At 43.3% G+C, this 12,719-nt stretch overlaps 1 protein-coding gene across 2 annotated transcripts in view; it reads left to right on the forward strand.

The window, feature by feature from the left end:
* The window catches only part of LOC147708847 (MFS-type transporter SLC18B1-like), a 721,944-nt gene extending 716,496 nt beyond the window's left edge, over positions 1-5,448 (forward strand). For both annotated transcript variants that reach the window (XM_086927467.1, XM_086927468.1), the window contains 2 exons: positions 2,479-2,528; positions 3,532-5,448. In XM_086927467.1, coding sequence (XP_086783593.1) covers positions 2,479-2,528; positions 3,532-3,598 — 117 coding nt within the window. In that variant the 3' untranslated portion in view covers positions 3,599-5,448. The remainder of the gene's footprint in view (positions 1-2,478; positions 2,529-3,531) is intronic.
* The last annotated feature ends 7,271 nt before the right edge of the window (positions 5,449-12,719 follow it).

The following is a 12,719-nucleotide window of genomic DNA, read 5'->3' on the forward strand; positions in this document are numbered from 1 at the left end:
AAAAAACCTTGCAAATTCACTGAAAAAAACATAGGTTTCACACACTTTATAGTTAGGAATTAGCTTTTAAAAAACCTCAGAAATTCACTGAAAAAAACCATAGGTTTCAAATACATTATAGTTAGGAATTAGCATTTAAAAAAACCTTAGAAATTCACTGAAAAAAACATAGGTTTCACATACGTTATAGTTAGCTGACATTTCTCTCATACAAAACCTTTGAAATTCTCTAACTCGCGCGCCCGCAATGCACTGCTGATGACGTCACATCATAAAAAATAGGTGAGCCATTGCATATTATAGGATACAATCAATGTATTACAATGTACATGGGCAGTTTGTTGAAAAATACATGTATGCAATTATGGTTTGTTTTAAGCTTATACTCTTTCTGTAGTTCTGTCACGTGATTGTTCAGGTAGTGCACAGCAGTTAAAATGGCAACTGCTAAAATGTAAAATATTGGTGAAGAAGCCTGCTGGTCAGGTGAAATGATTCCGAAGGGTTGACTTGGAAATAAATCATTTTGGCCCACACATGGTGTCATCAACTCATGTTGTTTCATGGGAAAGGTGAAAATATTAAAGACCTGACTAAGGAGGTCTTTTCGCGATGACACACCCGCTATTCTGGAGGCGGCAGCATATCCCGGAGTAAGGAGGTTTTAAATCTATATATATATGTATATATATATATATATAAAAACAAGGTTAAAGGGATGTTCTAGTTAGTTGTATATGTCAGTTAAAAGATATATAACAAAACCACTGAACTTATCTCCAGTAAGTAGAACTCATGCCCTAAGGTAATTAGAACTTGTGCCACCACTATGGAAAGTTTTGTCATCAATGATTTCACTTCAAATGTGCAAATGGTGCAGGTATATTATCAATGATGTCATAGAACATGTCATAACTGATGTAATATGTGTGGTAAGCAGTAGTACATGTTGAGGGCGTGAGTTATACATGCCTTAGGGAATGAGTTATGCATAACTGAAAGAAGAACAATATGAATATGTTATGCAGGATCTGCAAGGATCAGCATCACTGTATTATCACTGATTTGCATATAGGTTCATAGACGCCACCTCTCTTTCAGTGACCAATAGACTCTTCTTAAAACCCTCCAGACTCTGAGGATCCAACAAAGCATCAGACACAATTGGCTCAAGTATGCATATCGACTAAACAAACACTGATACAGTAACACTCCTTTATTCAGCGAGACATGAAGCCAAATTATGTGATATATTTATTGTAAGACAAGCGATCAACAGAACATGTTAAATGAAGTATCACTTTGTAAAACAATGCTTATAGTCTTCATATGTCACAATTAATAGGAAAAACAGGTATATTATCTAACACAGTATAGTACTCTTCCCCTTTGGGATAGTGACACTAGGGTCCTCAACTGTGTTTTGTCACTGTTCAATGTAACTTAATAATTGTAATATCTGTTATTTAAATATTATATAGTACTGCCTGCTTTTTCCCACAGAATATTCCAACCTTCAACAATATACAAATTATCGAAATATCGCATACATCCAAAATAGCCCAGGTATTGCAGTCAGTCTTGTGACTAAAATACAGAAAACAACTAACAGAACAAAGTTGACAAGAAACCTTTCATGCATCCAACGAAGTACAGATAAGCCATGTAGCTATTACTATGCTTGTAACAGTAGTTCACTCCATGGTATGATTTGCACAGCCATCGGTCAGAACATATTATTCAGATTTATCTGACATGCGTCCAGCACAGCAGTGATAAATTCAATAATGGTAAGAAAAAGCACTTGCCACATCTCCTTTCAGCAGATAGTGGGACTACTGTCTTAAAAGTTGCATGCTGCAAATTTTAAAGATCACAGGCTTTTGCACACACACCCCACAATCACAGACCCATAACTTTTGTCAATAAGACAGATACTCACAGCACCAATAACATATCACGCTGTATCAGACTTAGTTCAGCAATGGAAACCTCAGAATTATGTGGCAAGTACTAAAAGTGATATGCGGATAGACAAGGTACAGAATGTGGAATAAACAAATGCCACTAAATAACACATCGCAAGGTCCTTAAATGCACATTGTGACCCATCGTATTAGCCCAGGAATAGCACGAGTGACTTATTATGCGCTTGTAAGCAATCCGTTGCCTAACAATATTTAATTTGTGGTTTTCAGCAAAAACAAAAAAGGAAATGTGAAGGATGAGAAGTTTTTAAATTGTCTTAGGTGCCCAAGCCATAAAAATCACGTTTCATTTTACAAGGCTATTTACTACAAACGTTCAAAGTGTTATATGCAAAACGTTGGTAATACTGAGTGCCAATGTTTGGCTATATTTCCCACACACTCAAATGCAGACGTCTTGGCAGATGTTTGTTCTTAAGTGTGTTTCAGTTAATGTATACAAACTATATTCTTAGCGTTTTGGTATACTAACTTGTGACAATTTTTTCAGGGTCTGTCAGTAGGAATATTCTACTTCAGAGAAAGCCTGGTTAAAAAAAGGTGAGTCACTCCTTTTAAAGATTGTAGAATTAAGTTGCTGAATTTAAAAGCAATGGGGTGTGGTTCAAGTCTCTACTCCAGTTTCAGGTTAACAGATGTTGTCAGTAACTCCAGGTTAGAGGACGATAGGTGTATTGTCATACATTTCCAGGCAATGTCTTTGTTTACTTTATGCCGACCATTCACTTATTCCGTTTCATAACTTTTTCTCTTGGTAATTTTTAGTTGATTTGTAGTTCTTGTTTTCCTACTTTAACTTTGTCTCAGTTTTTACTTGGTAGGAACTCAATTTAAAGGTTTTTTATGACAACACTTTTATGGCATGTGTGTTTGCTCCTTTAAATCCACTTTATCTTTCACAGTTAAACATATATTGACGTGATTAAATGCTGTTAAGTAAGCCACCATATTTACCCTTTCAAATAAAAAAAAATCTGTTTCAGCCTGAAGGTACAGCATAGAATTCAAGCAATTTTACAGCATCGAAACAGCCATTTTATCTGTTGAAGTTTAGCCTTTTCCATTTTATCCACTCTGTGCTGCATATGTCTCAGCCTTGCTGTCTTCGGTGCATTGCATATTATCCATGTTGGCTGTTTCTTCCACCCACCCGCTTCTCCAAGTGCAGATTGATAAACAGCCTTTGTTAATGCAATGTTACAAAACAAAGAGCAGGTTGGCACTCGAATGTCTTGATTTTGTGTCTCATTAAACATACAGCGATATTAGAAGTGAATCATTGATATGACAGTGCATTGACGAGCAAAAATGACATAAGGTCTGTGAGGGAGCAAGAAGGCCACTGTGACACAAAAAAAGATGCTGTTGATAACTACTTAACTTCTTTTGTGAAAATACCTTTGTTAACCAATAAGGGTCAGTTGAATGCGGTTCTATGGTTTATCTTCGATATTCTATATTGGCATGTCCTAGTTCTTTGTGAAAAACACTGAGGTCAAAGAAACTCTGAAACATTCACGTATTTCTGTTTCTTTTTAATCAGATTGGCATCGCCCAATATAGATGGTACAGACGAAGAACGATCTCGGCTATTACCCAGCGAAACATAATCGGAGAATATTGCAAATATATATGTTTTAAAGTTCAGCCTAAAATTAAGGTGATCATTCCTGCAGAGAAATATCCAGTTCTCCATTGAATCTCCAATGTGTAGAATTTGATCAGTGCACAAATGTTACATTAATTCAGCAATGAAAAGACTTTAACAGAACCTATGTTTGTATTGAATGTTGAACTGACCACTCATTTGTATATAAAGTCCCAATAATGTAAAAGGATATGTCAGTAAAGTTTAAACAACCATAGCACTTTGTGAGCAACACTTGTCCTATATGTCTCAACCACTAAAGCAGCCACTTGCAATATGGAAACCTATAATGTTGCAAAATAAGTGTAACAACTGTTTGTAATAGGTTAAATTAAGTTAGCCATATGTGTGTCCCTAGAAAGTCCAACTTAACATTTTCCAGTTTTTTTGTAAATGAAAGAAACTTTGGTGGATTTTTTTGAGTAATAACTTTCGGAATTAAAGTGTAAGACTAGTAACATTCATTTGCGAATCAAAAGTAGAACTGTGAATGAAGTATCACCAAACGGCCTTGCCAATAATGGTGAAGAACACTCGACGTTTCAGAGTTAGGATTTCATTCGTCAAATCCAGAAACATTGACTTGAGTACTTGTCCTAATTTGTAATGGCAAATGACAACATGCAGCAACATAACCAAAAAAAATTCAAACAGAAAGAGAGCTGAACTTGGAGACTCCTGAAAATATTTTTGAACTTCTACCGAATTCAAGAGGCCGTGTGGATCAAATGGGCATTCCCTATTTTACATCTGAAACGAGGCATTTTGGGTTTGATTCACAAATAATCATAAACTCCAGTTTATGAAGATCTGAGCAAGTCGAGGGAGCCACACAAAAACGCCGAGCAATATAAAATAACAAAGTGGTACACCATTACTTACCCCGAATTTGTCCATCATTATTTATTCTGTTCTTAAGCATTGTTCTTCTACTGGTGCACAATACTATATGGATCGTTTAAGAGAAAGTACAATTCAGACAGCTGCTGAACGAATCCAACACGAAACATACTCCATTTATGGTGTAGAAAAGTATACTTTTGTTTGTTTACGTATAGAGTGTGGTGCTCTGTCAGAATAATGACACCATTTTGAAAACTGCTGTTGAAAGCAAAAGGGGGAGCGCTGTCATAGGCAAAGTGATTTCCAAGTGAGCGCTGTCATGGACAAAGTGATCACATTGTCACAAGTTACTTGTGTGAAATCACAACACGTGTGACTCCTCGGAAGGAATCTCTCTCTAGAGATTTGTGTGGTTTGTCAATTATTCTACCTCGTTTGAACCGTTAAAAGGGGAAACCTTAAAGGGTTTTCTGAAATTGCAAATAATGCACAATATTGCACATATTTTTCATTTTCCTTTTGACCTTTAAAGCAATTAAAATATACTTATAACTTAAACAAGTTGACAAATTGCATTTTGGGTCAGAATGCAGTACACGTTCAACGTATCATTAAGATGTTTCAGGGTGAATTGTTTGTTATTGCAGCAAAAATTCCTTTTCTAGTTCGAGATCAGTACTCCCTCTTCTAAAGAGAGAGGGACCATTTAGACTGGTCCACAATGACATCTGAGTAAGTCGCTAAGGCTCATCATAAAACCACTTGTACTCAACATATAGTAAAAGTATTGGAGAAAGATATTCTTGTTTTTGACTAGTTTTATTTTCGTTTTTCTTCAGTACAGCTTTACAAGTTAGAAGGCCATAATCCACTTAAAATGTGTATTGCTCTGCAAAGGAAAGAAGTGCTGTACCGAGCTCCCAACAAGCTGACTACATTTGTAATTAATAAAGTGTGTTTTGAAGGACACTCATTTTGTTCTTTTGTTCATTTTACAAGCCTGTTGTGTTTGAGAAGGGAACCTTGCACAGTTTGTATGTTTATCTATGACCGCATTAACATAGGGAGAGTCTACTGAGGAGTCTTACATTTGCATTTTTTTCCAGTCACAGCAGGTAATAATCATGAGCTGGGGCGTAGCTCAGTAAAAATCATTAGGGGGGTGTGAGTCCGAGATTTCCCAACTAGCAACATTGTGGAACCATCTAAAAAGAGTAGCAACGGGCTGAGGTCACTGAATGGGAATAATGGACAAGCTTAGAGGCATTCGTTTTAAGTTATTTAGTAAAGTAAGGACAATCCTGAGAGCAATAATATAGTCTTAAGTCACAACACAAGTTAGCATTGAACTCAAAGTGTCTACTATTTATTTGCGAACTACAGTATACTATAACAACATTTTTTTAGCATGTGCTTAAAAGGAGCGATTGAACACTTATAATGGGAAAGAAACAGCTTTGACCTGAAAAATTAATTTGAGTGTTTTTTTTGTGTTCCAATTGTTTATTAGGACGACATAGGGAGGGGTACATAGCATGGGTAATCATCATCCAGCAGCCAGGTACAGCAACTTCGTTCAATGGTAATTAGGATGAGATGGTACATAAGTACATATGGACGAGAATGGGAAGGGAAGGATGCAAAGGTAGTCATGGAGGGGGAAAGGTAGGAGATAGGGGCTAGGGGCCTCCGGCTCTCGGTGGGCTCTTTCTGTGGTGTCCGCAGTGTCATATGGTAACGGATGGTTGTGGGGGAATATGAGCATCCTGGTTAAGAAATCTCTTTTCTGTTAGGTAGCTATGGGGCCGATGAACAGGTAGGGCGTCTGTGTCCGGGTGTCTCAGGTTGTGTGTGGGGCAGAGGTCAAGGTTGGGTTGTAGAATGGGCAGGAAGTAAGGGTTGCCTCTGATCCTGCTATCAGTGGTATATCCATAGGTCATTGTATAAATGAAAGGGAGTATGAAGAAAAGAAAGGGAAGGGAGACAGGAAATGAGAGGGCCGGGTTGATGGTGCTGGTGTTCTCATCCGCTGTCGTCAGGTTGAGGGGAATGGGAATCCATATAATTTGGTGGATCTGCATGTCCGTGGGGAGGAGGAAGAGGGGGAAGGAGTTGTGGAAGGGAGAAGTTGTTGGCGAAATTGTGGGAGATGATATGAGGAAGAGAGGCGGCAAGGTTAAGGGGATGGGCCATGGAAGGGAGGGGAAGGGAAGGAGGGATAAGGGGTCCATGGGAAGTGAGGGGGAGAGGTGGGAGGGGAGGGGAGGGATGGGGAGAGATTGGGGAGAAGAGAGTGAAGGCATGAAGGTGAGGTGGGAAAGGATAGGCTGCATTAGGCTAGGGCAGGATAGGTCGGTGGAGGGATGAGAAGGGGGTTACACTAGAGGGTTATACTAGAGTGTCAGTACATGGGTAGCAGTGGAAATAGGAGGGGGAGGAAGGATGGGAGAAAGTGAGTAAGCCTTCTGTGCTGAAGGGGTAGACAGCTGTGCGGAGCAATGCTGCCCAGTTTAATCCATATGGTTGGAGGGGGACTGGGGGAGGGCGAGGGACCTGAAGGGCATTCACATATGAAATTAATTATATCGCAGCAGGTGTTCACGCATCTCCAGCCGTTTGCATCTGGGAGGAGAGCTGTTCTGTTCAGTTTCGTTGGTGTTCAATACAAAAAAAAGGCAGAACTTCAGGTGGGCGTCCCTTGTGCCCATATGCAGGGCTTCTAGGGCATCTGCCTACTCGACTTCTTCATACGTGACTAGCAGACAGGTTTGCCATCTGGTGTATATAGCTTGTGATAGGGGTTGCAAGAAGAGATGGGATGAAAAAGTACTGTACAGTCCTGACATCACCTCTTTGTGTTTACCTCATATGTGTAGATAGCACACTACTGGGGAAGGCTGTAGGGACCATGGGCGAGGACCCAAACAACCCCTCAGTCAGTACTGCAATTCCATGTAGTGCCAGGTTTGTGTCGGGTGAAGGCAGAATTCTTTCCTCAACTGTTCAAATGATTTGAGGTCTCCGTTTAGGAGCTGGTCAAGAGTGTGGATACCTGCTTTCTTCCATTGGGTCCAGGACAGTGTCTGTCCGTCAAAGCATATGCTGGCATTACCCAACAAGGGGGCTTTCTCATGGAGTCATGGGTCCGTCCCAAGTAGGCAATGTGCGCACTGTCAGGCCTTATGCATAACTTGATGAGTGGGGTCATTTTGGCAGGCCCCGTATAGGATAGAGAAGCCTGTGTCCGCAGAGAGTAGGTTCCGTTCAATGTGGACCGACTGCGGTAGGTCCAAAACCCCCTGCGGCATATGCGCCTGTTGGGAAAGCTGGAGAGCAAGTGCGTAATGTTCCACTGATGGAGGCCCAGGCCTCCATTGGAACGGCGCACCATCTGTATGATTGCGGTGAGTATGCATTTCGAGGAGCCCCACACAAAGGACCGAATCTGGGAGTCAATGAGGCTAAGTGTGGAAAGAGGCACCTGGACAGGGAGCATCCCAAGGGTGGATATGAAGCGTGGTAGGGTTACCATCCATACTGCCTGCACTCTGCCCCACACAGAAAACACCAAGACAGACCACTTGTCGAAGTCCTGTTTCATCTAAGCAAGTAGTGGATTAAAATTGTCTGGGACCATCCCCACCATGCCTCTGTTCACCAATTTCCCAGATATTTGAGACAGGAGATTTGCCAGTGAAAAGGGTATCCATGTATGGCAGCTTTGGTGGTACCAGCCCAGATTGGAAGGGCTTCGCTCTTGTCCCAATTTATTTTATAGGCAGAAAATGAGGAGAAGTAGTGGATGCTTAGTAAGGTCAGTTGAGATCATTGCAGATCAGTTACAGTGAGCAGAATGTCATCTGTGTAGAGGTAGAGCTTGGAGTAGCCTGTTGGGAATGGTATGCCCGCTATGCTGTCAGAGTTGCAGATAGTAGAGGCTAAGGGTTCCATGGCCAGAAAGGAAGAGGAGTGGGGAGAGGGTGCATCCCTGATGTGTTCCCTGGTGAATTGGGAAAGGGTTGATTAAGACGCCCCGCAGTTGATCTGGGCAGTGGGGCAGTCATACAACAGTTGCATCTTAGCGACGAATTGGTCTCCCAAGCCAAAGTGCTCCATCACCACAAATAGGTATCTCCAGAGGGAGAGGGCCAATGCATCAGTCTGGAAATCTTTGGCTGTCCAAAGATTGTGTGCCACAGTGCGATGGTGGTTTCTGAAAGACCGGCCTGGTATGAAGCCTACTTGAGTGAGGTGTATCAGAGATGGGAGGACTTTTCGCAGGCAGGATGCTAAAACACTGGCCAACATTTGAATGTTGCAGTTTAGCAGGAAGATTGGCCTGTAGTTGCCACATAGTAGGGTGTCTTTCCCCGGTTTGGACACGATGGGAACACTGCCTTGTTAGACAGGGGACCCAGGGAGGAGGTCAGTTCCGCCTCTTGAAATGCGACTCTCAGGGTGTCAACCATCTCTTCTCCAGACCACTTATAAAATTCAGCTGGGACGCCATATTCCCCGGGGGCTTTTTGATAGGGTAGTTTAGATATTGTGAGGCCTTTCTCCTCTTTGCTGAATTTTCCATTCTAGGAGCTCTCTGCCATTGTCTGAGAGATGGGGAGGGTATTGCCCCCTGCTGATTTTATAGTGGGATGGCTATTGGGCCTTCCAGTTGACAGAGCTGTGCTGCCAGCAGTCGTCCAGCTTTTTCCCCTTGTACGTAGTGTCGATGTTTCATGCATTTCCAAGCGCATTCAGCTTTAGAGGTGAAAAGGCTATTTAGGGCCCTGTTTCTAGGGATCTAGGTGTTGCAAGGTGTGGGGTGGGCATAATAGAGGCGGGTATAGAACAAGATGTCCCTCTCTAGATTCTTCTGGCATCTAACTGCCTGTTTGTGGGCCACCGCGGCACTCCTTATTAGTTGGCCCCTGATGGTGGCCTTCACGGCAGCCCAGAGTATTCTGTGAGAGGTCATTGAGTTATGGTTATCAGAGAGATACGCAGAGAGAAGGGCCTTCCATGGGAATTTACCCTGAGGAGTTCTGTGCTGCTGTATGTTCACACAGGGAGAAAATTACAAAAAACAATTTGATGGACAGAATGTAGATCAATGTCTTACATTCACCCCAGTACAAGGATCTGGGCCTAAATCCATCGTTTTTTGCACTCCACACCACTTTGGACTGGGATGAATGTGTGACATTGATCCACATTCGGTCCATCACCTGTTTTGTTTGCTGTATGTTCACACACCATGGATCTGAAAGAGACCATTAGTTATAGATTCCTTACCTTAGAACTACCCCTAGGTGTCAGACTGGATCCAGAGAATCTTTCTGTAGCAGTACCCCTGCGCGTTCGTAGGTGGAATTGGTCGACTCCTTTTCCGTCGGCGGTGTTGTGGTCACCGGGATGACATTGCAGTGTCTACTTAGACTCCGTCCCTGCAAGTTGACGCCAGTTCTTTCTTTTTCCGCGCCAATCAGCGAAGATCCAGCTAGAGCTTCCCCCTTAGTCATTTAAAAAAAAAAATCCACTTATGTTGAGGTCTTTTTTGAGTCTATTGACTCCTGGTAGCACGAGGAATGTCCCATCGTTAGACCGGTTTCAAGCCTTGAGATTCATGTCAAAGGTCTTGACCCCACCCTCCTCAGCACCTTGAGACCCTCACCGGTGAGTAGCGCGCTTTACAAACCCTGATTGATTGATTGAATAAGGTTCCGCACCTCGTTTGCCTTTGGTGCCTGGAGCGCAAGTGTTGCCACATTGCCTGGAGGAGGCCCGGGCCGTTCTCACCGGCGCAGTGGCAGAGGGTCGAGATGCTGCTAAGTTCGCCATTCTGTGTGGGCTGCATACCGTCAACTCTCTAGGCGGGATGGTTTCCACATCAGTAGCCTTGGGGCACTAACCCTGGTTAAGGACATCTGGTTTCTCTGGGGATGTCCAATCCACCCTTTTGGACATGCCCTTTTATGGCCGTCGACTGCTCAGCGACAAGGCAGACTCAGAGCTTGAGCGCTTTAAGGAGGGCTACGGCCTGATACTTGTGCCTCACAGCAACCTCTCAACCCAAGCAGTCCGCCTTGTTTCCCCTTTTGTTGGTATGGAAGAGGTCTGGCCACAAGGCTACTCAAGCTACCTAGCTTCTGTGTAGCCGCAGATGTGGGGCCGAGCGACGCAGGTCTGGGTTCCCTTTCTGCCCCTCTTTCAGAGGTTCTCCTCTTCATTTTATCTTTGACCCAGCAGGGCTCTGCTTTGGGCACTCTAAAAGGCTACCCTTTGGCCATCTTGGCTTCCTGCTTCTTCCTGATAAGCCTTCTCTTTTCAAGTCCTCAATTGTAAATAGATTTCTAAAGAGCATTACTCATCTTCTTCCTCCTTCTTCTTTCAGAATGCCCCAGTGGGACTTGAATCTGGTTCCTACTTACCTTATGTGTGCTCCCATTCGAGCCATTACATAATTGTCCGCTTTCCTGCTTGTCATCACTTCTTCTCGCAGGGCGAGTGAGCTTCAGGCTGTTTCCTCCTAGACTCCTTTTCTTGCAGTTCATTCGGACAAATTGGTCTGTCGCACTAGGCCCTTTTCTGTCCAAAGTGGTTACCTCTTTCCACATAGGTCAAACCATCACATTGCTCACCTTCTTCCTGCCTCCGCACCTTTCCAAAGAGGAGAGACTCCACCATCTAGACCCAAAATGTGCACTGTTCTTCTGCCTTGACCACACTAAAGATTTCCGGGTGGACGATCAACTCATCATGGGTTATGTGGGCGCCAAGAAAGGTTGGGCTGGGCTCTCGATGGGTTGTCCTATGCATCAAAATGTGCTATTCTTTGATGAAAAAGGAACCGCCAGTAGGACTGTGCACCCACTCGACCTGGGACACAGCAACCTCTACTGCTTTGGGACATGGAGTTCCACAGATTGACATCAGCCAGGTGGGCATCTCTGCACACGTTCACAAAACATTACTGCCTGAACAGCCAAGTCCAGAGAGACTGCTTTTTGGGCCATTCTGTTCTCCAGGACTTTCTGGTGTGAGCTTAGTTTGCAGACTCACCTCCGGGGTTGGCATTGCTGGGATATCTATTCTAAGGTATTCTAAGGTAAGGAATCTATAACTATTGGTCTCTTTCAGATGAACAAGTTACTTACCTTCGGTAATGAGGTATCTGTAAGAGAAATACGTTAGTTATAGATTCCTTACCACCCCACCCCACCCCTCCTCCCCGTTCTGCGAAATGGCTTCTAGGGATAGGGACTCCCTTCAAAGGCCCTAGTTTTGTGCAACAGAGTCGGTGTCTTGTATGGCTCTGATCTTCTGGCATGGAAAGTCTTGTGAGAACTGACATCAGCGCGCAGGGGCGGCGTCTAAATAGACCCCGCGACTTCATCCCGGGGTCGCGGACGACGGACACGGTGTCTACCAACGCCACCTGTCAACACGCAGGGGTACTGCTACAGAAAAAACCTCCAGATTCAGTCTGACGCCTGGGGTTAATTCTAAGGTAAGGAATCTATAACTAATGTATGTCTCTTACAGATACATCGTTACCAGAGGTAAGTAACTTGTTCTTTACATCCTGGAGAGGTCAGCCCTACCTCCAGGGAAATTAGGGCTGGAGAGTGATTGGAAAGTGCTGCCTCCGGTATTTGAGCACACAAACGATCACTACTCTTCTGTGAGAGATTTGGAAGTAGTCAAGCCTGGAGAGTGTACTATAGACCAGGGAGGTGAAGGTGTACTCTATATCTGTCGGGTGACTAAGGCTCCAGTGATCTACCAATCCATTGTCCGACTGCACATCACTCACCGGGGCCCATTCTGCAGCAATGCCTCTATCGAAAGGTCCAGTTCTGTCCCGGACTAGGTCCCGTGTGAGGTTCCAATATCCACCAGTAATGTATACGAGGCACCTATTTCTACTAATAGGCGGTTCAAGTGGAGGAGAAATAACCGCTTCGCCCCTGTCTGGACGTAGACCAACCCCACACATAAGGAATTGCAACCCATATACAACTTGGCAAATGCATGTCTGCCATTTGGGTCAGGCCATATCTTCATTACTGTGACTGACGGGGATTTGCAGGGAAGAATCGCTACTCAACATTTGGAGTTTGAGTATTTCAAGTTTCATTCTACATCCAGGACACTTCATCAAAAAAGGACGATTCTCTTTTTTGTCTCTTGTTTATGCAACATATTCTGATACCAGAACTGGCTTTAGTGCAGGTGGCGACTGG

The sequence above is a fragment of the Lissotriton vulgaris genome, chromosome 6 (genome assembly GCF_964263255.1).
Source record: "Lissotriton vulgaris chromosome 6, aLisVul1.2, whole genome shotgun sequence".
In the NCBI taxonomy this organism is placed as follows: domain Eukaryota; kingdom Metazoa; phylum Chordata; class Amphibia; order Caudata; family Salamandridae; genus Lissotriton; species Lissotriton vulgaris.